The 26,865-nt window shown below is 42.3% G+C and overlaps 1 protein-coding gene across 1 annotated transcript in view; it reads right to left on the reverse strand.

Annotated features, from left to right (window-relative positions):
- LOC128734911 (probable tRNA N6-adenosine threonylcarbamoyltransferase, mitochondrial) overlaps positions 1–24,613 on the reverse strand; it is a 175,472-nt gene extending 150,859 nt beyond the window's left edge. Inside the window, exon 1 of the mRNA XM_053829312.1 lies at positions 24,478–24,613. Within this exon, the coding sequence (XP_053685287.1) occupies positions 24,478–24,557 (80 nt within the window). The 5' untranslated portion in view covers positions 24,558–24,613. The remainder of the gene's footprint in view (positions 1–24,477) is intronic.
- Between the last annotated feature and the right edge of the window lie 2,252 nt (positions 24,614–26,865).

The following is a 26,865-nucleotide window of genomic DNA, read 5'->3' on the forward strand; positions in this document are numbered from 1 at the left end:
CAAGAATGCCAGAAAGAAAAGTGTTATGAATTTTCAAAATGTATCATCGAGACGAGAATCGAAATCAACATGCGGCTTGTGATCTTAAACAAATTTTATGTAAGAATTGTGGATGTGCGACTGTATTGGTGGTTTTTATGCATCGGGAAACACTTTGCAACGAAAAAAAACTCCAGATGCAAACAAATCGCGTATACGTATTCGCGGCGATGTGTGCGTAATATTCTTGTCAGCAATCTCTATGCTAAACTTCCAACGATATGTGTAACCGGTGTAACGTATAAAACAGGAGTAAAATCAAAAGTCGCGTTGGTATAGATTTTGATTTTTATTATTGATCACCTGCGGCTAGCGGCAACTACATTAGCATGTTTGAGAGATGAAAAAACACCTAATTTTGATCACACGGTGGCAATTTTGACGTTTTCGAAAAAAAATAGGTGAAGTCAACACATCTGAATCACTTTTATGCTAGTGTGCAAGCACACTAGGCTTGTAAAAGAACGATTAATGCGATATTTCCGTAGCAGCAAACTTAACTCTTGTAGCGGCATCATCTGTTTCTCGCCCGAAAAGTGAAGTTTTATGTTAGACGAATGTAAATTATTGTTACCAATGCACTATTTTTGAGATTCCTAGAAAATTCTTCACTTCTATATAACTAAATTGATACATGCATGATTGAGTTTTTGTTGGTTTGGTCGCGCGAGCATAAAGATTATTAACACCTTTTTGCCATTTTCGTACAAGAATTTCATAGAATAGTTCTGGCAACTTTGCTTTGGGTCAGCTAGTCTAAAGTTGGAAAACTGTGTAGTAAATTTTCCGTGTAAAAAGCCACTTTCCACCGCCAGGTTCGCTAGTATCTGTAAAAGGTTAGAGTTACGAGTTTTGATTTTAACTTCCACTTCTGTTCTGTGATAAAAGATCAAATATTCAAGTACAGTAATGACCCGATTTTGTCACCCCCATGATGAATTTAGGGGTGACAAAAACGGGACAGTGACAAAATCGGGACAAACTACATATATTTCATTCTGATCACTTTTAGGACGTTTCGCACTTCGTTCTACCTCTCTGTGGACATTTGTCACCTGTGCTGTGAGGTCCCACAGGTATGAAAACACGCGTTTATTAATTGCGCCGAAATGGTTGATTATACTGGATGACTATGTTCAGAGAAATGTCACAGCGTAAAAAGCTCTTTCTTATGGTATGAACGATTCTTTGATTAACCCCCCAAAAATTAAGATAGAAAATTTATTTGTCAAGTAGTAAGAGGTAGAGCAAAACAATGTTCTACAAAATTTTTGAGAAGATTATTATAAAGAACTTTGCCAAAGAAAGTGACCTTCTAGCTATTATAGTTGTGGAGATAAGAAACAACTTTTGTGGAAACTCCACGAAAATCAACACAGTTCTTTTATTTATTTATTTATTTATACAGTACAGACGTATCTTATCTTAATTTTAAAATTTCATTCTTAAATCTAGTTTTACAAATGTTGAAATCAAACACGTGGTTCACTTCATTGAACAGCCGACAACACAAATGCAAAGGATTATTCTGGCCGTATTGAGTGCGATGAGCCGGGGTCCAGAGGAGAACTCGATTTCGGAGAATCCGACGGGGTACATTCAAGTTAATTTCTTCCAACAGGTTACTGCAGTCAATTATTCCCATCAACAGGTCAAAGATTATTAGTCTCTGAGAAGTTCATCTTCTTTCAGCAAGCGTGCATAGGTTGATAAGTCGGCAACGATTTTCGTAGGCAGGAAGACGCAAAGGGTCCTGCCATGATAAATGACGCAAAGCAAATTCACAGTGTTTTAACACATTTGACATGTTTGAAAATGATTTTCAAACCAAGCTTTTGATAAATCAAAAGCGTGACAAAATCGGGTAAAAAGTTTAGTTCTTATCTGATAGCCAAACCCGACGGTCTAGCCTTTTATTCAGTCCGAAAGAACTTTCCCAACCGCGAGGCAAAATAATCCATAAGGTAGTGGAAACGTCGGCCAACCTAGCTTCCGCAAAGCAAATAATAGGTACTGTTTTTGGATGGATTGAATACGATTTACATGGATATCTTGGAATGGAGCCCAAAACTATACTACAGTATTTAAGCAAAGGTCTTACGTATGCTATATACAATGTTTTAATTGTGTAGGGATCATTAAAATTAAAACTAAATCTTTTGATAAATCGTAGCATATTGCTTGCCTTATAAGTAATGTTATAATAGTGATCAGAAAAGGTAGTAGTTTTGAGTCAAGAATAACCCCTAAGCAGGGATGGCACCTCCTCAGAAGAAAAAAAGAGAAGAGAAAAATTCAAACTGTGCTCAGTCTTCAACGCGATTTATTCTGCTCCGTTTCATTTTAACTGTGCTCTTTCTTGCTGAACGCAGTTGTATGAGCAACCGCACACTGTGCTACTCATTGAGGAGAATGTTAATACACTTTGAATACGTTGATGCGATGCGCTGACGTATGACAACTACGGGTAGTTTTAACATGGGTAGTGCGTTGAGAAAAAACGACGATTGTCAGTAGCGGTCATTGCCATCAGAAAAATATTAATCCATTAATGCAGTTGAATCATGATTCTTACATTTAGTATATTCAGTTGAGTTTAGCTGCCCGTGAACGCAACTGCATCATATGGTTAGGCATGTCACAACGGCAACAGTGCGAAAAATGTTATTTAGATATGACAACATTAAATGTTCAAATTTTGAATTCCCATGCATTTGCTTCTTGACGCGCACCAACAGGAAAGTCCCATTATAAACAAAGGTAATTCTCCGCTAAGATTCAAAATTTAACGGCTTTTGATTGTCTTGAAGCCTCTAAGTCTATAGTTGCTGTACGCGCACCGGTGGTTTGTTTTCACGTTTACTGCTGTAGCTGCCGAGAGGGCCGGGAGCAAAACCGAAAGTTGCTCATTTAAAGAGCGCGTTAAGAAGTTTTTCTGCGCGTCAGTTTTCTCATTGAGTGGATTTATTTCTCATTTCTGAAAGCAGTTCTGCTCATTGTGCTGAACAAAAAAAGTTGCACTTTTTGCACAATGAGTGAGGAAATAACAAGCCTGCCCCTAAGTCTCTAACCTGACAGCATTTCGCAACTGGTTTTATGTCAAGATTTATTGGTACTTTTCTTAGAACTCGCTTTCTTGTAAATGGAGTGGAAATGCATTTTTGACGTAGGACTACGTCTTTGTTTACTATACTGGGACTGGGTAGCACTTTGTGAAAACGAAAATAGAAGTGTAACGTTTGAATGAAAGATTTCAAATGCTAATAACTACTAAACTACTGAACGAAAATGAACAGTTTATATATCGTTAGATTGGGGTGAGGGGTTAGGGGTGAGGGATTAATTTTAAGGAGGGCGTAAGAGAAGGGGCTGCCATACAAATGAAACATAAATTTCCTTAAAACTCAAGAACTAATCAAGCAAATGGAACCAAATTTGACATGTGGGGGTTTTTGGAGGTAATAATTTTTTCTATGGTGTACTGAGACCCCTTCCCCTTCTAAGAGGTGGGGGGGCTCCCATACAAATGAAATTCAAATTTCCTCATAACTCTAGAACTAATCAAGTAAATGGAAAATTGGCATATGGGGGTTTTAGAAGGCAAGAGTTTTTTTCTATGGTGTACTGAGGCCCACATCCATCTTTCAACAGGGGAGGGGGGGGCTCCCATACAAATGAAATACAAATTTCCTCATAACTCGAGTACTAATCAAGCAAATGAAACCAAATTTGGCATGTGGGGGTTTTTGGAGGCATGAATTTATTTTATGACGGTTTGAGACACCTCACCCCTGTGGTACGAGGATAAGGACTCTTATACAAATAAAACAGAAATTTTTGTGTATGTGCCATATTTTCTGCTATGTAACAAACGGTAAGCTATAAGGGGCCGTGCAATAATTACATAAGGGCTTTTTCCTCATTTTTGAACCCCCCCCTCCTCCCTATATAAGATTTTGTAAGATTCTGGCCAATCCCCCCTCCCCCCCGTGAAAAATCTTAGGAAGATTTTTTGAAACATCGGAATGCAAGTTTTATTTAAAAAGTTAGACATTGAAAGAATATTGAAACAGCCAACAAAGTTCAAACAAGTTCATAAAAACCAAAATTCAAACAAATTCATAAAAAACAAACAAAATCAATTATCTGTTGTACTCCGCCAGTGACGGACCTTCGCTGATGAACCGCCACGGGTGGCTCCCTAAAAAGAGTGAACAAGTGATGGGGAAATTGGATCGGGACCCGAGCTGTCTGTCACAAGCCAGGATAAAGGAGGAGTGTTGAGATTTGTCGCTCGGCGTGCAGCTCCGGATGGCTCCATGGTAAGTTTATGGTGGATCCATCCGGAACTGCACATCGAGTCTCTTCCGCGGCAAATCTTGTAAAAATCTTTTGCTCTCAATGTAGCAAGTAGTCAAGGAGCATGCTACATTCTGAGCAAAGTGCGGAGGAGGACCCCAATCCTCGGTGTAACGCGACCCGTGCCTAGGGATGAATGCTTGGGGGGGTCTAATAAAGTTTCCCAAGGTCGAACGGAGCCTGCATGGTACCAGAGCACCCTGTGCAGTATATTGCTCCCTCTGTTCCAAGCTGGTAAAGAACCGTTGATTTTCTCCCCAGCAGAGTACAACCATCGCCATGGATAACCTTGAAACAATAATTGATGGGGCAACCAACGACCCCCAAGAGTTGGTGATAAACACCGGAGTAGGTGTAGAGGTGGCGCACGACGGTAGACCGGAAGTGCGCAGTCCGATCGGCACGGACAATACTGGCGAAGTAATGGATACAGGGATGGAAGAGGACTTTAACCTCGACAGCATGTCGCTGGAAGGAGGACTCTCGGCTTCATCTCTGATCTTGAATTCACCAACAGGGAATGCGGAGAGCGACGCGGATAACCTTCCCGATCCGGTGACGCTACCTGAAGTCAAGGGGCAACCTGGGACTTCCGGAGTTGTAGCCAAGCGTCTCTCCAATGCGCAACGGCGACGGCAGAAGTGGTATCGGAGCAAGGGCTACTCAAAGGACGAAGCGGAGGAACTTGCCCTTCTGCCGGCCGGCCAGCCTAGCCAGCGGGACCTTGTCGTTACCAAAAGGCAACGATCCGCTGATACGGCGTCGCCGAACATCAGCAGCAAAGGTCCCACTAAAAAGAGACCACGCAGTCGAGCCTGCGCGGGTCCTTCGGCACCAAAACCATCCTCGGGGTGCACCTACAGGGAAATGGTGGATGCTTTCAGTGTAGCCATAACTACGGCTGATTATCCCGTTTCCCTGCTCACTACGGATCAGCTCCAGACTGTCCGCGCCGTTCTTCTGGATCAAATAGCTGACCAGGAGACTCCAGCCATTAGACCCAAGTTCAGGAGCTGCCAGTTCAAGAACGGCTACTTGATACTGGCTTGCTCTGACCAGAACACGGTCAAATGGCTGGAGCAAACGGCATCTACTCTCGTCCCGTGGGAAGGAGCACAACTACGGGCCTACGACACGAAGGACCTGCCGAAGGCTCACACCTTCATAGGGTACTTCCAGGACAGTGTCGGTACCACGGACGAGAAAATCCTGAGATTCCTCCAGAATCAGAACGACGGCTTTTCAACGCAAGCGTGGCAGATACGCCGTCGCATTGTGCGTGGAAATACCGTGGAACTGTTAATGGAGGTTGACCAAAAGTCGGCAAGTCAGATCACTGAGCAGCGCTTTACGCTAAATTTTATGTTTGGCAAAGCACGCATGCGATAGGTTGGCAGAGGTCTGATCAACACAGGCGCAACAGTCTCTGCTGCAAAGTCGAGGAAGGTACGAGCGGAACTCCCTTCTGGGAGCGCCCCGCCACCACCAAGACAATGCAATCCTGCAACGTTGAGGGTGGAAAGTGCGGAACTTCCCACTGGAAGTGCCCCGCCGCCACCTAAACAATGCAATCCTGCGAAGACTAGGCGAGCGCCGCGAAAACCTCGCAAGAGGCGTACGCAGCAATCACCAGTCGATAGCAGACCTCAGAGGCTCAATCCGCCGTTAAGTGCGGGTCGGACATCTGTGGCCTGTCGCCTGCGGCAACCGAAGCCTGCCGGTGTGAGCGACCCAGCCGCTCAACTCAGCGAAAACGCTGCTGGTACCCGTTCGCCAAGGCTCGATCCAGTACTGGATCAAGCTGAAAACGGCAATCCTGCCTCCAAATGAGCAGCTTTCGCTGCATCCAGGTGAACCTCCACCATGCCAAGGGCGCGTCTAGTGTCCTATGCCGGAGGTTCACCAAAGAGCAGCTGAGTGCTGCTCTGATCCAGGAGCCATGGATCAACGATACCACGATCCTCGGTCTATCCGGCGCTAATGGTAAGTTGATCTATTGTAATACACAGTCCAAGCCTAGGACTGCCATTCTGTTAAATAAGAGAATAACATTTTCTCCAATTACAGAATTCATCCAACGCGACGTCGTTGCCATTACGGTGGTAGTCCCGACGACTAGAGGGAAACAGGAGATAGTCGTTGCGTCCGCCTACTTTCCAGGGGACAAGGACGAAATACCACCGCCCGAGGTTGCTGAACTTGTGCGGTACTGCAGAGCAGTCAACAAGCCATACGTGATAGGCTGCGACGCAAATGCGCACCACACGATATGGGGCAGCTCGGACACAAACAACAGGGGTGAGTACCTACTTGAATATCTTACTTCTAACGATGTCAATGTAATCAATGTAGGGAATGACCCCACCTTTATAAACGCTATCAGACAAGGGGTCCTAGACCTTACTCTATGTAGCGCCTCTATAGCTGAGAAAGTCAAAAATTGGCATGTCTCTGATGAACCAAGTTTATCAGACCACAGACATATCATTTTCGACATCGAGGCTAATCCTCTAAAGAGTGAACAATTCAGGAATCCGAGGAAAACTAATTGGAGTTCCTTTAGTGATCATCTGATTGCCTCACGTAATTCCTGTCACAATAATATACGAACTCCAGTTGAGCTGGATATCGCCGCTAGTGACCTGCAATGTAGGATCACAGACGCGTATAACACAAACTGTCCCGTAAACACGCGAACAGTTTGCCGTGATGTGCCCTGGTGGAATGAGACGCTTAGCAATCTCCGTCGGAAGGCAAGGCGTCTGTTCAACAGGGCCAAAATCACGTCTAACTGGGAAGACTACAGAGCTTCCCTCACCAAATACAACGCTGAGCTACGCAAAGCCAAAAGGAAATCACGAGTCAAATTTTGCGAAAGCATTCAAACTCTGCCAGAGGCTACGCGTCTGCAGAAAGCGATGTCCAAGGACCATTGCAATGGTCTAGAGCAATTGAAAAAAGAGGATGGGAGTCTCACTGTTACCACCAGGGAAACTCTGGAAGTTCTGATGAACACGCACTTCCCTGGTTCGACAGTGACCACTGGGCAAAACTTAGGCGGGCATCAGTGGAATGGGTCATTACACAATGTGCCAAATGATTTGGTTCTACTTGCACGCCGATTGTTTACGGAGGCCTCGATCAATTGGGCACTCAGCTCTTTTGAACCAATGAAATCTCCAGGTCCGGATGGTATTCTACCCATTTTCTTACAAAAAACGGACGGTGTTATAATGTCCGAGCTCATCAACCTCTTTCGAGCCAGTTTCACTTTGGGGTATATCCCAGAGAATTGGCGGAGAGTAAGGGTGGTGTTCATACCTAAGGCTGGCAAAAAAGACAAAACCATGCCTAAGGCTTTCAGACCAATAAGTCTGACTTCAACGCTTCTTAAGCTGATGGAGAAAATCACGGATAACTATATCCGCAATGAGTTTTTAAAAAACTCTCCGTTACATGTAAATCAACATGCATACCAACACGGTAAATCTACGGAAACCGCACTGCACTGCTTAGTGACGTTAATTGAGAAATCGCTCAAATATCAAGAGACGGCACTTTGTGCTTTTCTTGATATTGAAGGCGCTTTCGATAACACATCCTTTGCGTCAATTAATACGGCTCTCTGTCAAAAGAGAATCGACCACACTACAATGAGCTGGATTCAAGCAATGCTCTCGAGCAGACAAATTACAGCATCATTGGGAGATACGTCGGTCACGATTTCGGTGATCAAAGGATGTCCACAGGGAGGAGTTCTCTCCCCCCTGCTCTGGTCACTGGTGGCCGACGCACTCCTTCACAAGCTGTCACAGCTTGGTTATGAGACCATTGCTTACGCCGACGACGTTGTACTTATCGTCAGAGGAAAGTTTGACGCAGTACTGTCAAGTCGCTTGCAAGGAGCTCTAAACACCACCATGTTATGGTGCTCACAAGAGGGACTTAATGTAAATCCCACCAAAACAGTCGTTATACCATTCACTAAGCGAAGGAAACATACCATTACTCCGCCTATACTGAATGGTGTCAGACTGGGCTTCAGTAATGAAGTCAAACACCTCGGAATAATTCTCGATAAAAAACTGAACTGGGCTGCCCACCTAGATTATGCTGTTAAGAAAGCAACTTCGGCTATCTGGGCATGCAGGTCACTGTTTGGCAAAACCTGGGGATTGAAACCTCAACTAGCCTTCTGGTCATATACTACTATTGCACGGCCTAGGATAACCTATGCTGCAGTCGTATGGTGGCCAAAGGTGAATGAGGTGACAGCCCAAGCCAAACTAAACAAAGTTCAGCGCCTGGCCTGTCTTACAGCTACCAGTGCCATGCGTACAACACCTACTGCAGCCATGGAGGCAATGCTATGCTTACTGCCTTTGCATCTTCATGTGAAGAAGGAAGCAGAGCTCGGCGCACTACGGTTGCAAAGGAGTAAAACCATACTCGAAGGTGACCAAATCGGTCATCTTCGCATACTTCGGGAATTCAATCTGACACCCTTAGTAACTTCAGTCTCTGACTGCATGGAAGCCAGGCCCAATATGGACGTTCCATATGAGGTGATTGAAACAGATCGCTCAATGTGGAATAATGGAGGGCCAGATCTTCCATCTGGAACTATCTGTTTTTTTACAGATGGTTCAAAAATGGGGGCCTGCACAGGCTCCGGAGTCTACGGACCCGGCATCAGGGAAACTATCTCATTAGGAAAGTGGCCCACCGTTTTTCAAGCAGAAGTATATGCCATATACATCTGTGCGACAATATGCTTGAAACGAAAGTACAGGCATGCGAAAATCGGTATCTTCACGGACAGCCAAGCAGCACTACTGGCTCTCAAGTCCGCCAAATGCGTGTCCAAATTAGTTTGGGAGTGCGGCACAGCATTGAGGGAACTCTCCCGCCAAAACAAAGTTTTATTACTTTGGGTGCCCGGTCACTGCGGAATCGAGGGCAATGAATTTGCTGACAACCTAGCAAGACAAGGATCAGCTCAGCAATTTATTGGTCCTGAACCGTTTCTGGGCACCTCCACATCCGCCGTGAAAGGCGAACTGATGACATGGGAAAAGCTAGAAATAGCATCCCGTTGGAATCAAACACAGGGTTGTAGACAAGCTAAACAGTTTATCTACCCAAACCCTGCAGTAGCTAAAAAACTACTCCATTTAACTCGTAGTGAACTACGCACGATCACGGGACTCCTAACAGGACACAGCCCCGCTCTTTATCATTTAAAGAATATCGGCAAGGTATCATCTGACACCTGCCGCTTTTGTAACTCTGAACCTGAAAGTTCAGCGCATCTGCTCTGCTATTGCGGAGCTCTTGCATTATCAAGGCACAACTTCTTAGGAAGTTTCCTTCTTACTCCATATCAGGTATGGAGCCTAAATCCCAAAACGGTCATTGGCTTTATAAACCATGTAGTACCGAATTGGGGCACAGGATTACAACTATTCCGCTCAACTCCATCAATGGGTATGAGCGATCCGTAAACTGTGTACAGCAATCGGGGCCTGCCACAAAAGACAATCATTAAGACTGTCGCAGTGGCCTTTTAACCCAATGCCCTTCTGGCATACAAAAAAAAAAATCTGTTGTAAATCCCTTCATAGCCCATTCACGAACCGAACGTATTTCAGCATTGAGGTTGGCAATAGATGTTAGTATATGCTCAGAAACTCACTAGCGTTCACAAAATTCCACGGTTTGCCTTTAAGCAAAATACTGAACCCACTCTGGTCACACGCGGCAGGCAAGATCTTTGGAAACATTTTTATTGTATAGTAACTTATCAAGCGCTTGTTTCATTGATAGAGCTATACATTAGCTACTTTTAAACAAAAATGTTTCTAGTGATATCATGAGGGATTTTACGGCTGCCTTGCGGGATTGGGATAGGCAATTGCAACCAAATATGTTGGAATAATAGCATAAAACGATAACATCAGATGGCTCTGGAACAAGTAGGCCGCCTGCTGTCTCGCTGAGTGGGCAAGGCCAAAATACTCAGCTGGTTGCTACGCATTGCCTTGTAGCATGAAGGATTTTGACACTTCACAACTTAACTTATCAATTAAAAAAAATTGTAACAAGTAACATGAGTTACTATTAAAAAATTTGAATTTATCATAATTTTTTCGCGTATGAAAATCTTACGTAAGAAATGATTAAGCCCCCCTCCCCCCCAAATAAGATTTTGTAAGATTTTGCGTAACCCCACCTCCCCCATTATACCTTACGTAATTATTGCACGGCCCCTAAATAGTATTTAATTTTTCATTTATTTCATATATGCTGCATATTTATTCAAGATATGAATTATGCGTTGAATAAGGCCATTGCAAATCATTTTCAAAGTTTTTGTCACCCCCCCTTGGAAATTGGCTTGAAACTTCGGGGGGCAAAAAAATAATTTGTAGGATATGAGTCAAATTTCTTTTTATAAAATCAATTGTCTGTGGGCTCTACAGTCTGAAAAACTCTAAAAATGAGTCTGAGTTGAATTAACGCTTCTAGCACGAAACAGAAATGGAAATTCGAACAATGGAATTTCCGAAAATCGTCCAAAAAAATTTTCCTTCGTTTTTGTCTTTTTTCGTATATTTTTGCATAGAAAATAATAACGTATATATTATAAGCAAGAATAGATTCGGTTGTCACGTTTAAACGTTAAATAAAAATTCGGGGGACTCCACATGCCCAAACTTGTGCAGATACTGTCTAAAACAACTATACCCTGACAGAATTTGTGACAGGTGGAAGTTGACTTCGCCGTGACGCCTGTTGAGCCACCCGGATAGTTCCGGGATAAGTCGATGCGTCCACCGGCCTTTTGTGGAATTAGACCATGCCCGCTGCCATGTGATCATCGAGATCAATCTTTTGGTACTGCGTATGCCTCTAGTTCCACGTTGGTTGAAGCACTCTACGTCCTCGCTGATGATGATACCAATAGGCATCATACCCGCTAAGACGCAGATTGCGTCATGTGAAACTGTGCGATACGCACTCGCCACTCTTAAGCACATGAGACGATAGGTGTTTTCCAGCTTGGCTAGATAGCTTTTGGTACCTAACGCCGATGACTACACCGGCCCGCCATACCTGAGTATGGACTGGACCACGTTGGCTAATAGCCTTCGCTTGCTGCCATATACCGCAGAGCTATTAGACATCATACGAGACAATGCCGAAATAGCTGTGGAAGCCTTCTTGCAGGCATAGTCGACGTGGCTCCCGAACTTGAGCTTGTCGTCGACCATGACTCCCAGAAGTTTTAAGGACCGCGTTGACGAAATAGTGCAGTCCCCAACGCTGATATTTGCTGGCTGTACCGACTTGCGGTTGTTCACCACGATAACCTCCGTTTTATGATGCGCTAGCTCCAGTTTCCTGGATCGCATCCAATCTTCAACAATGCTTATAGAGTAGGCAGCCGTCAACTCTACCTCTCTGATAGATTCACCATAGACTTCCAAGGTGATGTCATCCGCAAAGCCGAAAATCACCACCCCTACCGGGAACTTTAGCTTCAACACCTCGTCATACACGACGTTCCACAACACCGGGCCCAGTATGGAACCTTGCGGAACCCCTGCGGTGATTGGAACGCACTTCTGACCCTCCTCCGTGTTGTAGCATAGCACACGATTCTTGAAATAATTTTCCAGGATTCTGTACAGTGACACCGGCACTTGGACGTTCCGAAGCGAGTTGGCTATGGAGTCCCAGCTAGCACTATTAAACGCATTTCTCACATCGAGCGAGACAACTGCGCAATAGCGAATACCTGTCCTCTTGCGCTGGGTCGCCATCTCAGCTGTCTTAGTGACAGACAAGATGGCATCCACCGTAGATTTGCCTTTTCGGAAGCCGAATTGGTTCCTTGACAGACCGTTTGTACCCTCAGTGTACTGTACGACTCTGTTAAGGATAACCCTTTCCAGCACCTTGCCGGCAGTATCGAGCAGACAGATCGGCCTATATGACGAGGGGACACCCGGAGGTTTTCCAGGCTTCGGCAATACGACCAGGTTCTGTCGCTTCCATCTGTCCGGAAAGTGGCCAGCTTCCAGGCATCTACTCATTACTGCCCCGAATAATTCGGGAGCCTGGTGCCTTGCTCACCTTTAGGGATTTAGCGATCTCAATGAGTTCCTCATTCGTAACCGTCACTTCCTCCCCGACCTCTAAACCGCCGTCGCCCACGTTACGTTACGTTCGGCACGGAGGCCGACCATCCTACGCTATGGTCTGAGATACTGGAACGTCGGCCGTGGGACGACTCAGCGGCCTGAGGCCAGGGCCTTGGCTCGTGGCGCGGAAAGAGGCCCTCTATGATCCGCTCCAGCATATCTGGCGATCGCTCTGCGCTAGTGCTACTCGACATTCTGCTGTGCCCTCGTCCGAACGAGCTCTTTGCATAATTCTCCTTGCACGAAAGCAGGCTCCGCGGAGTTCCGCAATTTCTTCTGTCCACCAGTAAACCGATGACCTACCATACCTAGGTCGGCTTTTCCTAGGCATGGTGGCGCCACACGCTCGCGACAGCACCTCAACCAAATGATCAGCGTTCGGATCGACTTATCCCGGAACTATCCGGGTGGCTCAACAGGCATCACGGCGAAGTCAACTTCCACCTGTCACAAATTCTGTCAGGGTATAGTTGTTTTAGACAGTATCTGCACAAGTTTGGGCATGTGGAGTCCCCCGAATTTTTATTTAACGTTTAAACGTGACAACCGAATCTATTCTTGCTTATAATATATACGTTATTATTTTCTATGCAAAAATATACGAAAAAAGACAAAAACGAAGGAAATTTTTTTGGACGATTTTCGAAAATTCCATTGTTCGAATTTCCATTTCTGTTTCGTGCTAGAAGCGTTAATTCAACTCAGACTCATTTTTAGAGTTTTTCAGACTGTAGAGCCCACAGACAATTGATTTTATAAAAAGAAATTTGACTCATATCCTACAAATTATTTTTTTGCCCCCCGAAGTTTCAAGCCAATTTCCAAGGGGGGGTGACAAAAACTTTGAAAATGATTTGCAATGGCCTTATTCAACGCATAATTCATAACTTGAATAAATATGCAGCATATATGAAATAAATGAAAAATTAAATACTATTTAGGGGCCGTGCACGAATTACGTAAGTTATAATGGGGGAGGTGGGGTTACGCAAAATCTTACAAAATCTTATTTTTTGGGGGGGAGGAGGGCTTAATCATTTCTTACGTAAGATTTTCATACGCGAAAAAATTATGATAAATTCAAATTTTTTAATAGTAACTCATGTTACTTGTTACAATTTTTTTAAATTGATAAGTTAAGTTGTGAAGTGTCAATATGTATATATATATATATATATATATATATATATATATATATATATATATATATATATATATATATATATATATATATATATATATATATATATATATATATATATATATATATATATATATATATATACTATACCTATAAAGAAGGATTTCTGTCTGTCTGTCCGTATGTTCCTTATAGAATCGAAAACTACTGAACCAATCGGCATGAAAATATGCATGTAGAGGTTTTTTGGGGCCAGGAAAGGTTTTAGTGATGGTTAGAAACCCCTCCTCCCACTAAGAGGGGGGGCTCCCATACAAATGAGACACAAATTTCTGCATAACTCGACAACTAATCAAGCAAATAGAACAAAATTTGGCATGTGGGTGTTTTCGGTGACAAGAATTTATTCTATGGTAAATTGAGACCCCTCCCCTCTTTATAAGGGGAATTATAACTCCTCTCCTCTTTAAAAGGGGGGGGCTTCCATACAAATTTCCTCATAACTCGAGAACTAATCAAGCAAATAGAACCAAATTTGGCATGTGAAAGTTTTCGAGGGCAAGAATATTTTCTATAGTATATTAGGACTCCTCCCCACTTTAAGAGGGGGGGCTCCTGTACCAAAGAAACACAATTTTCCTCATAACTCGAGAAGTACTTAAGCAAATGGAACAAAACTTGGCATGTGGGTGTTTTTGGAGACAAAATTTCTATGATGAATGGGGACCCCTCCCCGTTTTAGGAGGAGGGATCCTATACACATGAAATACAAATTTCCTCATAACTGAAGAACTAATCAAGAATATGGAACAAAATTTGGCATGTGGAAGTTTTCGAGGGCAAGAATATTTTCTATGGTAAATAAGGACCCCTCCCCACTTTAGGAAGGGGGGCTCCTATACAAATGAAATGCAAATTTCTTCATAACTCGAGAATTAATCAAGCAAATGGAACCAAATTTGGCATGTGAAAGTTTCCTAGGGCATGAATATTTTCTATGGTGAATTAGAACCCCTCCTCACTTTAAGAGGGGGGGCTCCTATACAAATGAAATACGAATTTCCTCATAACTCGAGAACTAATCAAGCAAATGGAACCAAATTTGACACGTGGGTGTTTTCAGAGACAAACATTTTTTCTATGATGAATTGGGACCCCTACCCACTTTAGGAGGGGGGGCTCTCTTACAAATGAAATTCAAATTTCCTCATAACTCGAGAACTAATCAAGCAAATAGAACCAAATTTGGCATGTGGAGGTTTCTGGAGGCAAAAATATTTTCTATGGTGAATTGGGACCCCTCCCAACTTTAAGAGGGGGTGCTTCTACACAAATGAAATACCAATTTCCTCATAATTCGAGAATTAATCAAGCAAATGGAACCATATTTGGCATGTGGGTGTTTTTGGAGGCAACCATTTTTTCTATGATCAATTAGGACTCCTTACCTTTTTAAGAGGGGGGGCTCTCATACAAACGAAATACAAATTTCCTCATAACTCTTGAACTAATCAAGCAAATGGAACCAAATTTATCATGTGGGTGTTTTTGTAGGCAAGAATATTTTCTATGGTATATTTTCTATGGATTTCCCCACTTCAAGAGGGGGGGGGGCTCCTATACAAATGAAAAACCAATTTCCTCATAACTCGAGAACTGATCAAGCAAATGGAACCAAATTTGACATGTAAGTGGGTTTGGACGCAAGATTTTTTTCTATGGTGAATTGAGACCCCTCTCTTCTTTAGAAAGCGAGTTATGGCCCATCTCCCCTTTAAGAGGGTGGGCTTCCATACAAATGAAAGGCAAATTTCCTCTTATCTCGAGAACTAATCAATCAAATGGAACCAAATTTGGCATGTGGGAGTTTTAGATGGCAGAAATTTTTTCTATGGTGAATTACGACCCCTTCCCCTTTTAAGAGGGGAGCTCCCATACAAATGAAATTCAAATTTCTTTATAACTTGAGAACTAATCAAGAAAATGGAACCAAATTTGGCATGTGGGAGATTTTGGAGTCTTGAATTTTTTACGATAGTTAGAGACCTCTCACCCCTGTGGTAGGGGGATATGGACTCTCATACAAATAAAACAGAAATTTTTGCGAAACTCAAAAACTAATCAAACTCGAGAAATTCGAGACTCTTCCATAAAACATTAGTCAATACAAGACCACAAAAACTATCTATAGTAACACTAGATCAATCAGGATGAGACGGTCGCGAGTGTTGCCGGTGACCCGCCGTCGGAAGCGCCGCCCACTGGGGGGCTTGCAAAGCTCGAGATTGTGACAAAGATCATCCGAGATTCATGATTTATGTACAACACAGGTTAATTTGTGGCAATACGAAGTTTGTCAGGTCAGCTAGTATATATATATTTCTGTCTGTCTGTCTGTCCGTATGTTCCTTATAGAATCGAAAACTACTGAACCAATCGGCGTGAAAATATGCATGTGAAGGTTTTTGGGGCCAGGAAAGGTTTTAGTGATGGTTAGAAACCCCTCCCCACACTAAGAGGGGGGGGCTCCCATACAAATGAAACAAATTTCTGCATAACTCGACAACTAATCAAGCAAATAGAACAAAATTTGGCATGTGGGTGTTTTTGGTGACAAGAATTTATTACATGGTAAATTGAGACCCCTCTCCGCTTTATAAGGGGAATTATAACTCCTCTCCCCTTTAAGAGGGGGGGCTTCTATACAAATTTCCTCATAACTCGAGAACTAATCAAGCAAATGGAACCAAATTTGGCATGTGAAGGTTTTCGAGGGCAAGAATATTTTCTATAGTGAATTAGGACCCCTCCCCACTTTAAGAGGGGGGGCTCCTGTACCAAAGAAACACAAATTTCCTCATAACTCGAGAAGTAATCAAGCAAATGGAACCAAATTTGGCATGTGGGTGTTTTTGGAGACAAAAATTTTTTTCTATGATGAATTGGGACCCCTCCCCACTGTAGGAAGGGGGGCTCCTATACAAATGAAATACAAATTTCCTCATAACTCGAGAATTAATCAAGCAAATAGAACCATATTTGTCATGTGAGAGTTTTCTAGAGCAAGAATATTTTCTACGGTGAATTAGAACCTCTCCCCACTTTAAGAGGGGGGGCTCCTATACAAACGAAATACAAATTTCCTCATAACTCGAGAACTAATCAAGCAAATGGAACCAAATTTGACACGTGAATGTTTTTGGAGACAAAATTTTTTTCTATGATGAATTGGGACCTCTCCTCACTTTAGGAGGGGAGGCTCCTATACAAATGAAATACAAATTTCCTTATAACTCGAGAACTAATCAAGCAAATGGAACAAAATTTGGCATGTGAAAGTTTTCGAAGGCAAGAATATTTTCTATGGTGAATTAGGACCCCTCCCAACTTTAAGAGGGGGTGCTTCTACACAAATGAAATACAAATTTCCTCATAACTCGAGAACTAATCAAGCAAATGGAACCATATTTGGCATGTGGGTGTTTTTGGAGGCAACCATTTTTTCTATGATGAATTAGGACCCCTTACCTTTTTAAGAGGGGGGGCTCTCATATAAACGAAATACAAATTTCCTTATAACTCGAGAACTAATGAAGCAAATGGAACCAAATTGGGACCCCTCCCCGGTTTAGGAGGGGGGATCCTATACACATGAAATACAAATTTCCTCATAACTCAAGAACTAATCAAGCAAATGGAACAAAATTTGGCATGTGGAGGTTTTGGAAGCAAGATTTTTTTCTATGGTGAATTGAGACCCCTCTCTTCTTTAGAAAGCGAGTTTTGGCCCATCTCCCCTTTAAGAGGGTGGGCTTCCATACAAATGAAATGCAAATTTGCTTATAACTTGAGAACTAATCAAGCAAATGGAACCAAATTTGGCATGTGGGAGATTTTGGAGTCTTGAATTTATTTAGAGAACTTTAGAGACCTCTCACCCCTGTGGTAGGGGGATATCGTCTCTCATACAAATAAAACAGAAATTTTTGCGAAACTCAAAAACTAATCGAACTCGAGAAATTCGAGACTTCCATAAAACATTAGTCAATACAAGACCACAAAAACTATCTATAGTAACACTAGATCATTCAGGATGAGACGGTCGCGAGTGTTGCCGGTGACCCGCCGACGGAAGCGCCGCCCACTGGGGGCTTGCAAAACTCGGGATTATGACAAAGATCATCCGAAATTCATGATTTATGTACAACACAGGTTGATTTGTGGCAACGCGAAGTTTGTCGGGTCAGCTAGTTTATATATATATATATATATATATATATATATATATATATATATAGAATGTTTTACGAGTTGGGAAATCCGCTGAGCACCTTAGAAGATACGGTACTATCAGACACCGGAGAAGATAGCTCAGGGAGTGGGGTTTAGGTATCCCAACCCCCCTAATGGGGCGTGAGGATCCCGACCCACTAAAACCCTACTCAAGTCTCCAGCCTCAATCCCCCCTGGCACCACCTTATCGGTATTACTTCAGGGAGGGGCTATTGTGCTTAATGCACTCGCTTAGATAACTACTGGACTATGGTAGTTAGGCTGTTTATTCGCCGTTGATCGGCTCTCCAGTGGTTTTGTAGCTCGAGTACAATCTGGGTAGCAGCCGCATTGACCGCTCCCCAGATGTCCGAGCTGGAACACATCTTTTGGACTAAGTTATCCGGGGTAGTGTCCTGTCCGGTCCCTGCCATCATGTTGCTTCTCGCACCCGCGAAACGAGGGCATATGAAGAAAGCATGTTCTGCAGTTTCCTCAACATCCACGCATTCGGGACACGCGGTGAACTCCGCATGCCCAAACATATGCAGATACTGTCTGAAGCAACCATGCCCTGACAGAATCTGTGTCAGGTGGAAGTTGACTTCGCCGTGGCGCCTGTTGACCCACCCAGATAGTTCCGGGATAAGTCGATGTGTCCACCGACCTTTTGTGGAATTAGACCATGCCCGCTGCCATGTGGTCATCGAGGCCGATCTTGCGGTACTCCGTATGCCTCTAGTTCCACGTTGGCTGAAGCACTCTACGCCTTTGCTGATGATAATGCCAATAGGCATCATACCTGCTAAGACGCAGATTGCGTCATGTGAAACTGTGCGATACGCACTCGCCACTCTCAAGCACATGAGACGATAGGTGCTTTCCAGCTTGGCTAGATAGCTTTTGGTACCTAACGCCGATGACCACACCGGTCCGCCATACCTAAGTATAGACTGGACCACGTTGGCTAATAGCCTTCGCTTGCTGCCATATACCGCAGAGCTATTAGACATCATACGAGACAATGCCTTCTTGCAGGCATAGTCGACGTGGCTCCCGAACTTGAGCTTGTCGTCGACCATGACTCCCAGAAGTTTTAAGGACCGCGTTGACGAAATAGTGCAGTCCCCGACGCTGATCTTTGCTTGCTGTACCGACTTGCGGTTGTTCACCACGATAACCTCCGTTTTATGATGCGCTAGCTCCAGTTTCCTGGATCGCATCCAATCTTCAACAATGCTTATAGAGTGGGCAGCCGTCAACTCAACCTCTCTGATAGATTCACCATAGACTTCCAAGGTGATATCGTCCGCAAAGCCAACTATCACCACCCCTACCGGGAACTTTAGCTTCAACACCTCGTCATACATGACGTTCCACAACACCGGGCCCAGTATGGAACCTTGCGGGACCCCTGCGGTGATTGGAACGCACTTCTGACCCTCCTCCGTGTTGTAGCATAGCACACGATTCTGGAAATAATTTTCCAGGATCCTGTACAGCGACACCGGCACCTGGACGTTCCGAAGCGAATTGGCTATGGAGTCCCAGCTAGCGCTATTAAACGCATTTCTCACAGCTATCTAGCCAAGCTGGAAAGCACCTATCGTCTCATGTGCTTGAGAGTGGCGAGTGCGTATCGCACAGTTTCACATGACGCAATCTGCGTCTTAGCAGGTATGATGCCTATTGGCATTATCATCAGCAAAGACGTAGAGTGCTTCAACCAACGTGGAACTAGAGGCATACGGAGTACCACAGGATCGGCCTCGATGACCACATGGCAGCGGGCATGGTCTAATTCCACAAAAGGTCGGTGGACACATCGACTTATCCCGGAACTATCTGGGTGGGTCAACAGGCGCCACGGCGAAGTCAACTTCCACCTGACACAGATTCTGTCAGGGCATGGTTGCTTCAGACAGTACCTGCATATGTTTGGGCATGCGGAGTCCACCGCGTGTCCCAAATGCGTGGATGTTGAGGAAACTGCAGAACATGCTTTCTTCATATGCCCTCGTTTCGCGGGTGCGAGAAGCAACATGGTGGCAGGGACCGGACAGGACACTACCCCGGATAACTTAGTCCAAAAGATGTGTTCCAGCTCGGACATCTGGGGAGCGGTCAATGCGGCTGCTACCCAGATTGTACTCGAGCTACAAAACCACTGGAGAGCCGATCAACGACGAATAAACAGCCTAACTACCATAGTCCAGTAGTTATCTAAGCGAGTGCATTAAGCACAATAGCCCCTCCCTGAAGTAATACCGATAAGGTGGTGCCAGGGGGGATTGAGGCTGGAGACTCGAGTAGGGTTTTAGTGGGTCGGGATCCTCACGCCCCATTAGGGGGGTCGGGATACCTAAACCCCACTCCCTGAGTTATCTTCTCCGGTGTCTGATAGTACCGTATCTTCTAAGGTGATATATATATATATATATACTAGCTGACCCGACAAACTTCGTATTGCCACAAATTAACCTGTGTTGTACATAATCATGAATCTCGGATGATCTTTGTCACAATCTCGAGTTTTGCAAGCTCCCCAATGGACGGCGCTTCCGACGGCGGGCCACCGGCAACACTCGCGACCGTCTCGTCCTGAATGATCTAGTGTTACTATAGATAGTTTTTGTGGTCTTGTATTGACTAATGTTTTATGGAAGAGTCTCGAATTTCTCGAGTTCGATTAGTTTTTGAGTTTCGCAAAAATTTCTGTTTTATTTGTATGAGAGTCCATATCTCCCTACCACAGGGGTAAGAGGTCTCTAACTATCATAAAATAAATTCAAGATTCCAAAATCTCCCACATGCCAAATTTGGTTCCATTTGCTTGATTAATTCTCAAGTTATAAGGAAATTTGAATTTCATTTCTATGGGAGCTCCCCTCTTAAAAGGGGAAGGGGTCGTAATTCACCATAGAAAAAATTTCTGCCATCTAAAACTCCCACATGCCAAATTTAGTTCCATTTGATTGATTAGTTCTCGAGATAAGAGGAAATTTGCCTTTCATTTGTATGGAAGCCCACCCTCTTAAAGGGGAGATGGGCCATAACTCGCTTTCTAAAGAAGAGAGGGGTCTCAATTCACCATAGAAAAAAATCTTGCGTCCAAAACCGCTTACATGTCAAATTTGGTTCCATTTGCTTGATTAGTTCTCGAGTTATGAGGAAATTTGTTTTTCATTTGTATAGGAGCCCCCCCCCCCCTCTTAAAGTGGGGAAATCCATAGAAAATATACCATAGAAAATATTCTTGCCTACAAAAACACCCAAAGTATAAATTTGGTTCCATTTGCTTGATTAGTTCTAGAGTTATGAGGAAATTTGTATTTCGTTTGTATGAGAGCCCCCCCTCTTTAAAAGGTAAGGGGTCCTAATTCATCATAGAAAAAATGGTTGCCTCCAAAACACCCACATGCCAAATATGGTTCCATTTGCTTGATTAGTTCTCGAATTATGAGGAAATTTGTATTTCATTTGTGTAGAAGCACCCCCTCTTAAAGTTGGGAGGGGTCCTAATTCACCAAAGAAAATATTTTTGCCTCCAGAAACCTGCACATGCCAAATTTGGTTCTATTTGCTTGATTAGTTCTCGAGTTATGAGGAAATTTGTATTTCGTTTGTATAGGAGCCCCCCCTCTTAAGGTTGGGAGGGGTCCTAATTCACCATAGAAAATATTCTTGCTCTCGAAAACTTTCACATGCCAAATTTGGTTTCATTAGCTTGATTAGCTCTTGAGTTATGAGGAAATTTGTATTTCATTTGTATAGGAGCCCCCCCTCCTAAAGTGAGGAGGGGTCGCAGTTCATCATAAAAAAAATTTTTGTCTCCAAAAACATCCACGTGTCAAATTTGGTTCCATTTGCTTGATTAGTTCTCGAGTTATGAGGAAATTTGTATTTCGTTTGTATAGGAGCCCCCTCTCTTAAAGTGGGGAGAGGTTCTAATTCACCATAGAAAATATTCATGCCTTAGAAAACTTTCACATGCCAAATTTGGTTCCATTTGCTTGATTAATTCTCGAGTTATGAGGAAATTTGCATTTCATTTGTATAGGAGCCCCCTTCCTAAAGTGGGGAGGGGTCCCAATTCATGATAGAAAAAATTTTTGTCTCCAAAAACACCCACGTGCCAAGTTTTGTTCCATTTGCTTGATTAGTTCTCGAGTTATGAGGAAATTTGTATTTTGTTTGTATAGGAGCCCCTCCTCTTAAAGTGGGGAGGGGTCCTTATTTACCATAGAAAATATTCTTGCCCTCGAAAACTTTCACATGCCAAATTTTGTTTCATTTGCTTGATTAGTTCTTCAGTTATGAGGAAATTTGTATTTCATGTGTATAGGATCCCCCCTCCTAAAACGGGGAGGGGTCCCAATTCATCATAGAAAAAAAATTTGTATCCAAAAACACCTACATGCCAAATTTGGTTCCATTTGCTTAATTACTTCTCGAGTTATGAGGAAAATTGTGTTTCTTTGGTACAGGAGCCCCCCCTCTTAAAGTGGGGAGGGGTCCTAATTTACTATAGAAAATATTCTTGCCCTCGAAAACCTTCACATGCCAAATTTGGTTCCATTTGCTTGTCACTAAAAAATGCAACAAACTAATGTAATACTTTATTTTTTGCCCCTTCACATTTCGAAAATTTTCAAAGGGGGGGGGTGGCATAAACTTTTTTTCAAATTTGTATAAGCCTAATTGCACGTTGAAATTCATGTGTAAGATCTTTTGGTAACGCCGTGTCTATTTTTATCAGTGTAGGCAAACGTCAGCAAGCTCAATGTCGCAGTGGTTAGAGAGCCTTAGAGAGTCGCCATCTTAAACCGAAAATTCCAATCGAACAGAATCAGTTGTCAAAAGTAAGTCCAATCGAACATGAGACTTGTCAAAACACCGATTAGAGAGCCTTAAAAAGAGTAACGACTAGAGAGCCTGTTATAGATAGAGAGACGCTTTCTCAAATCAAGAATAATTTTTAAGCAGATTTTTCTAACTTTTTAGCATCTTTATATGAATTATTCAAAATAAAAGCCTCAGAGAAAGATTTCTTGAGTATGTTATTATTATATATAGCATCGAGAAACTCGAAATCTTCAATTTAAATCGCTGGTTCTCAAAAGAATTAGCGATAACAGACAACAGCAGCATAACTATTTACGGTACGACCATTAACTGTGGTAAAATTATCATAAAAAGGAATTACATATCCAGATTTTATAAAAGTTATTTATTCCAAATGATTGTTGATCACAGAATAATCTGTGCGTGCGGCAACACTGACATACGCAGCTGCATTGTTGCTAGATTATTTGTTTCAGATGGCGACTCTCTAAGGCTCTCTAGCAGTGGTCATGTAAAATAGTCAAGGGGTTTCCAGCAAGGGAGCAAGGCGTATTAGTGCGTAGTAACCAGAGATTACTTTTGTAATCATTTATCAATTAATTAGGTAATCAAAGGTAATCAGTATAGTATTGTCAATTGCAAGGAAAATTGTACCATCCAAAGTGCGATATCGCTCATAAAAGTGCTATTTTGCATTAAATCGTTTCGGTATCTTCGGCGCACTTTTTCGTTATCTTCCAAGCAATAAGTGCGCCGAAGAGACCGAAACGATATAAGCTAAAATAGCACTTTTATGAGCGATTGCGCACTTTCCACTTCGGACGGTACAATTCTTCTTGCGATTGACTATAATCAATGATAATCTTAAGTAATCATTGGTAATCACGACTAATTTTTAGTAATCATGGGATTGATTACTGGTAATCAGAGGTAATCAGTAACCAAAAGTAACTTTTTTCTAAGGTGCGTAGTAATCACTGCTGTTGGAAACCCCTTGAATACAGTATAGATCATTACACGGGAGCTCCTAACCACACTTTTTTGACAGCACTTGGTGGTTTGTTTACGTGGTGTTCAATTTTGAATTGAGTTTTCTATCTTTGTCCGGCAGATAATGATAGAAATTTATAGTTTTTATTGAAGAGAAAGTGCCTTACATGCATTTTACAGAAATTGATGCAGTAATCCTTCACAAAATTTCAAATCGAAGCTGCTGGATGTGACAAAAACATGTAAACAAACCACCAAGTGGTGTCATTTGACGGCAAAATGACGTCATCGCAAAATGATCTATAAGATTTTGCAAGGGGACGTCACGAATGAACGCAATTCATCCAATTGACGTCCACTTGTGGTTTGTTTACTACTTGTTAGCCAAATACGATATGCATAAATTGAAGTTAAACGTTTTAAAAGCGTATTGTCCAGTAGTGTCGCCCTCCAAACCGCTAAGAATGGCAGTTTTTGTGCTTTTCTGACTTGCCATTAAGGCTTTAAGCAATATTCACTTTCAACATGTTAACCCACGATCCAAACAAACCACTAACAGACGTTAAAAAGCGAGGTTATGCTCGCCCGTGCAAAACCTTATTGAATTTCCGTTGGAATACTCACATATGTGAATTACTGACTGAAATTATCCAAGACCAAGCCTGAATTGATCGGCAAATGAGTAGACTTCCACAAGGAAACATTTCTAAGCTGTACACTGTACACTGTATGTACTGTATGTCTCCATTTGCGATTACGAAACTAAAAGAGATTTTTCAGCCTGTTCGCACTTACACGAAATCCCATGCCGAACGGAACTGTCATTCCATAAATGATGACAAAAGCCAAAGTAAATTGATATATACCAGGTATGTGACCATCGAGGGTTGCATCAGTGTGTGTAGAAAGAAGAAGAAATAGTTCTGAAATATGGAGGAACTTGCATGAAAATTAAAACTAAATTAATTGTAATTAATGAATGCAGCTATATTATTCCAGAGAAATATTTGAACATTTACAATGAAATGTAAGGAATATATTTTAAAGTCATTTGCACTTGTAGCCTTCTTGAATTATGCGTATAAAATTTGATAACATGGGTGACTAACTATTTCGATGTGCATTTGAAAAATGAATTAATGTTTCTAATACTTCACGATCAATACGGTATACGGTTGCTTAAATTAAAACACGTTCCGTCCAACATTTTGCTTGCATGGTGCTCTTGAATATCTGCCTCTGATATCTTCTTTTAAATAATACTTTTATTCGAATAGATGCTTGTGCTACTGCTTGAAAATTCTTAAGTTGAATTCACTGTTCCAAGATGATACCTTTTTATCATAAATTTGCCAGCTCACGTTGTTTGATATATATGCTCTAGAGTGACTATATACAGAGTGGCGACAATGTCAAAATTGGAATGATAATTATCTGTCAGTGTCATTCCAATCGAGCAGACAACCTATCCAACGCGTATGCAGGAAAGAGAAAGAAAAACCTAGGATAAACCGCATTGCATACATTTGGGATGACTTGGCGCCACTCTGTATATAGTCACTCTAATATGCTCTTGTCTCAACACTACGTAGAAAACCATAAAAAGCAATCTTAGATTGCTACAAAACAGTCTTAGATGATAATTAACACTTTAAAAGCTTACCAGAAATCAGACGAAAAATATCGCGGGCGGATTACAATGTTGCTCATGCTGCTTATTGAACAATCATGTCCGAACATTTTAAAGAATTTCTTTTTTGTGTTACTACTTGTAGGAAAGCGATATAAGGACATTTCTTTGAGACATCTTGATATCACTTTGACGAAAAAATGTCCGCTTGCAATTTGGAATGTTGCACTTCATTGTATTCATGAAAATACATACTAGAAATAATGTTCTAAGCATAAACATAAAAGCTGTAAGAAAAAATCAGAGGGGTTGTGTAAGAGACACGACCGCATATATAGGTGACGCAGGACTACGTAAGTCTCTTTGTAGTGATAGTAGCATATGTTCATGCTTGTAATCATTCGATTCTTCATGTATACATGCTATATGCAACATATATACATGCTACATGCGTTGTATGTAACATTTATCAAAGTAGTAACATTGCATACGTTCAATTCTCAAAAGATTGTGTATTTGAAAACAATTTAACAAAATCAAGAACACAAACTATTACCAAGGTTGCAGAAAATCGCATCCTAGCATTCAAAACGAACAATCTTTCACGAACGCATTCGGCAGTTTACTTGTCCGTTTGCATTCGTGAACGAAGCGAGCGATGTCACCAGTGTGATTTTTCATGAGCGATCGGTGTTAGATGATTGCTACTGCTATATTTCATTCTGCTTTGTTCGTCTCCGTTTGTTCCTTACGAGCCGATGCCGTCGGGTAGGAGTCTAGGAGCTCGCCTTCGCAGCAAATCGTTCATAATGAATAATCGGGACGAGCGCTCATCAAGATTGGAAGATTGAAAAAGACTGAACGTTACGCCGGGGAAGCATTTCTGATTATTCTGGTTATTCGAATCAATCTAAACAATTCAATAATGCCACTAAATCGCATAAGAATTAAAAAAGGTATCGTGCCAAATTTTTATTTGAGTTATGCGTAAATTATTTAATTAATCCTCTAATGCCCACCACCGCCTTTTGGTGGCCTCCGCTAGATATAGCCATAGGATTACGTCTTACCGCAGGGTAACAAAAAATTGCTTACGTCGGCATGATAGCTTTGTCGGACTTTTTAGGTATAATATTGTTGCAATTGTAGCAAAATCACTGATTAATTATATTTAGCCCATTTATGACCCATATTTATAAAATTTTTACATATCAAAATAGCGTCTCGATTACGGTAAAATAGGCAACACGCATTTGTTGTCAAATTCGAAATCCTACTGTACTCGTATTTATTAATGCAAATTTCCGTTAGATAAATGTCGTACTGCGTTATATATCGCATTTGTTAGTGTTAGCTGTAAATGTAATTTATTTTATCACTAC

This window comes from Sabethes cyaneus, chromosome 2 (assembly GCF_943734655.1).
Source record: "Sabethes cyaneus chromosome 2, idSabCyanKW18_F2, whole genome shotgun sequence".
NCBI lineage: Eukaryota > Metazoa > Arthropoda > Insecta > Diptera > Culicidae > Sabethes > Sabethes cyaneus.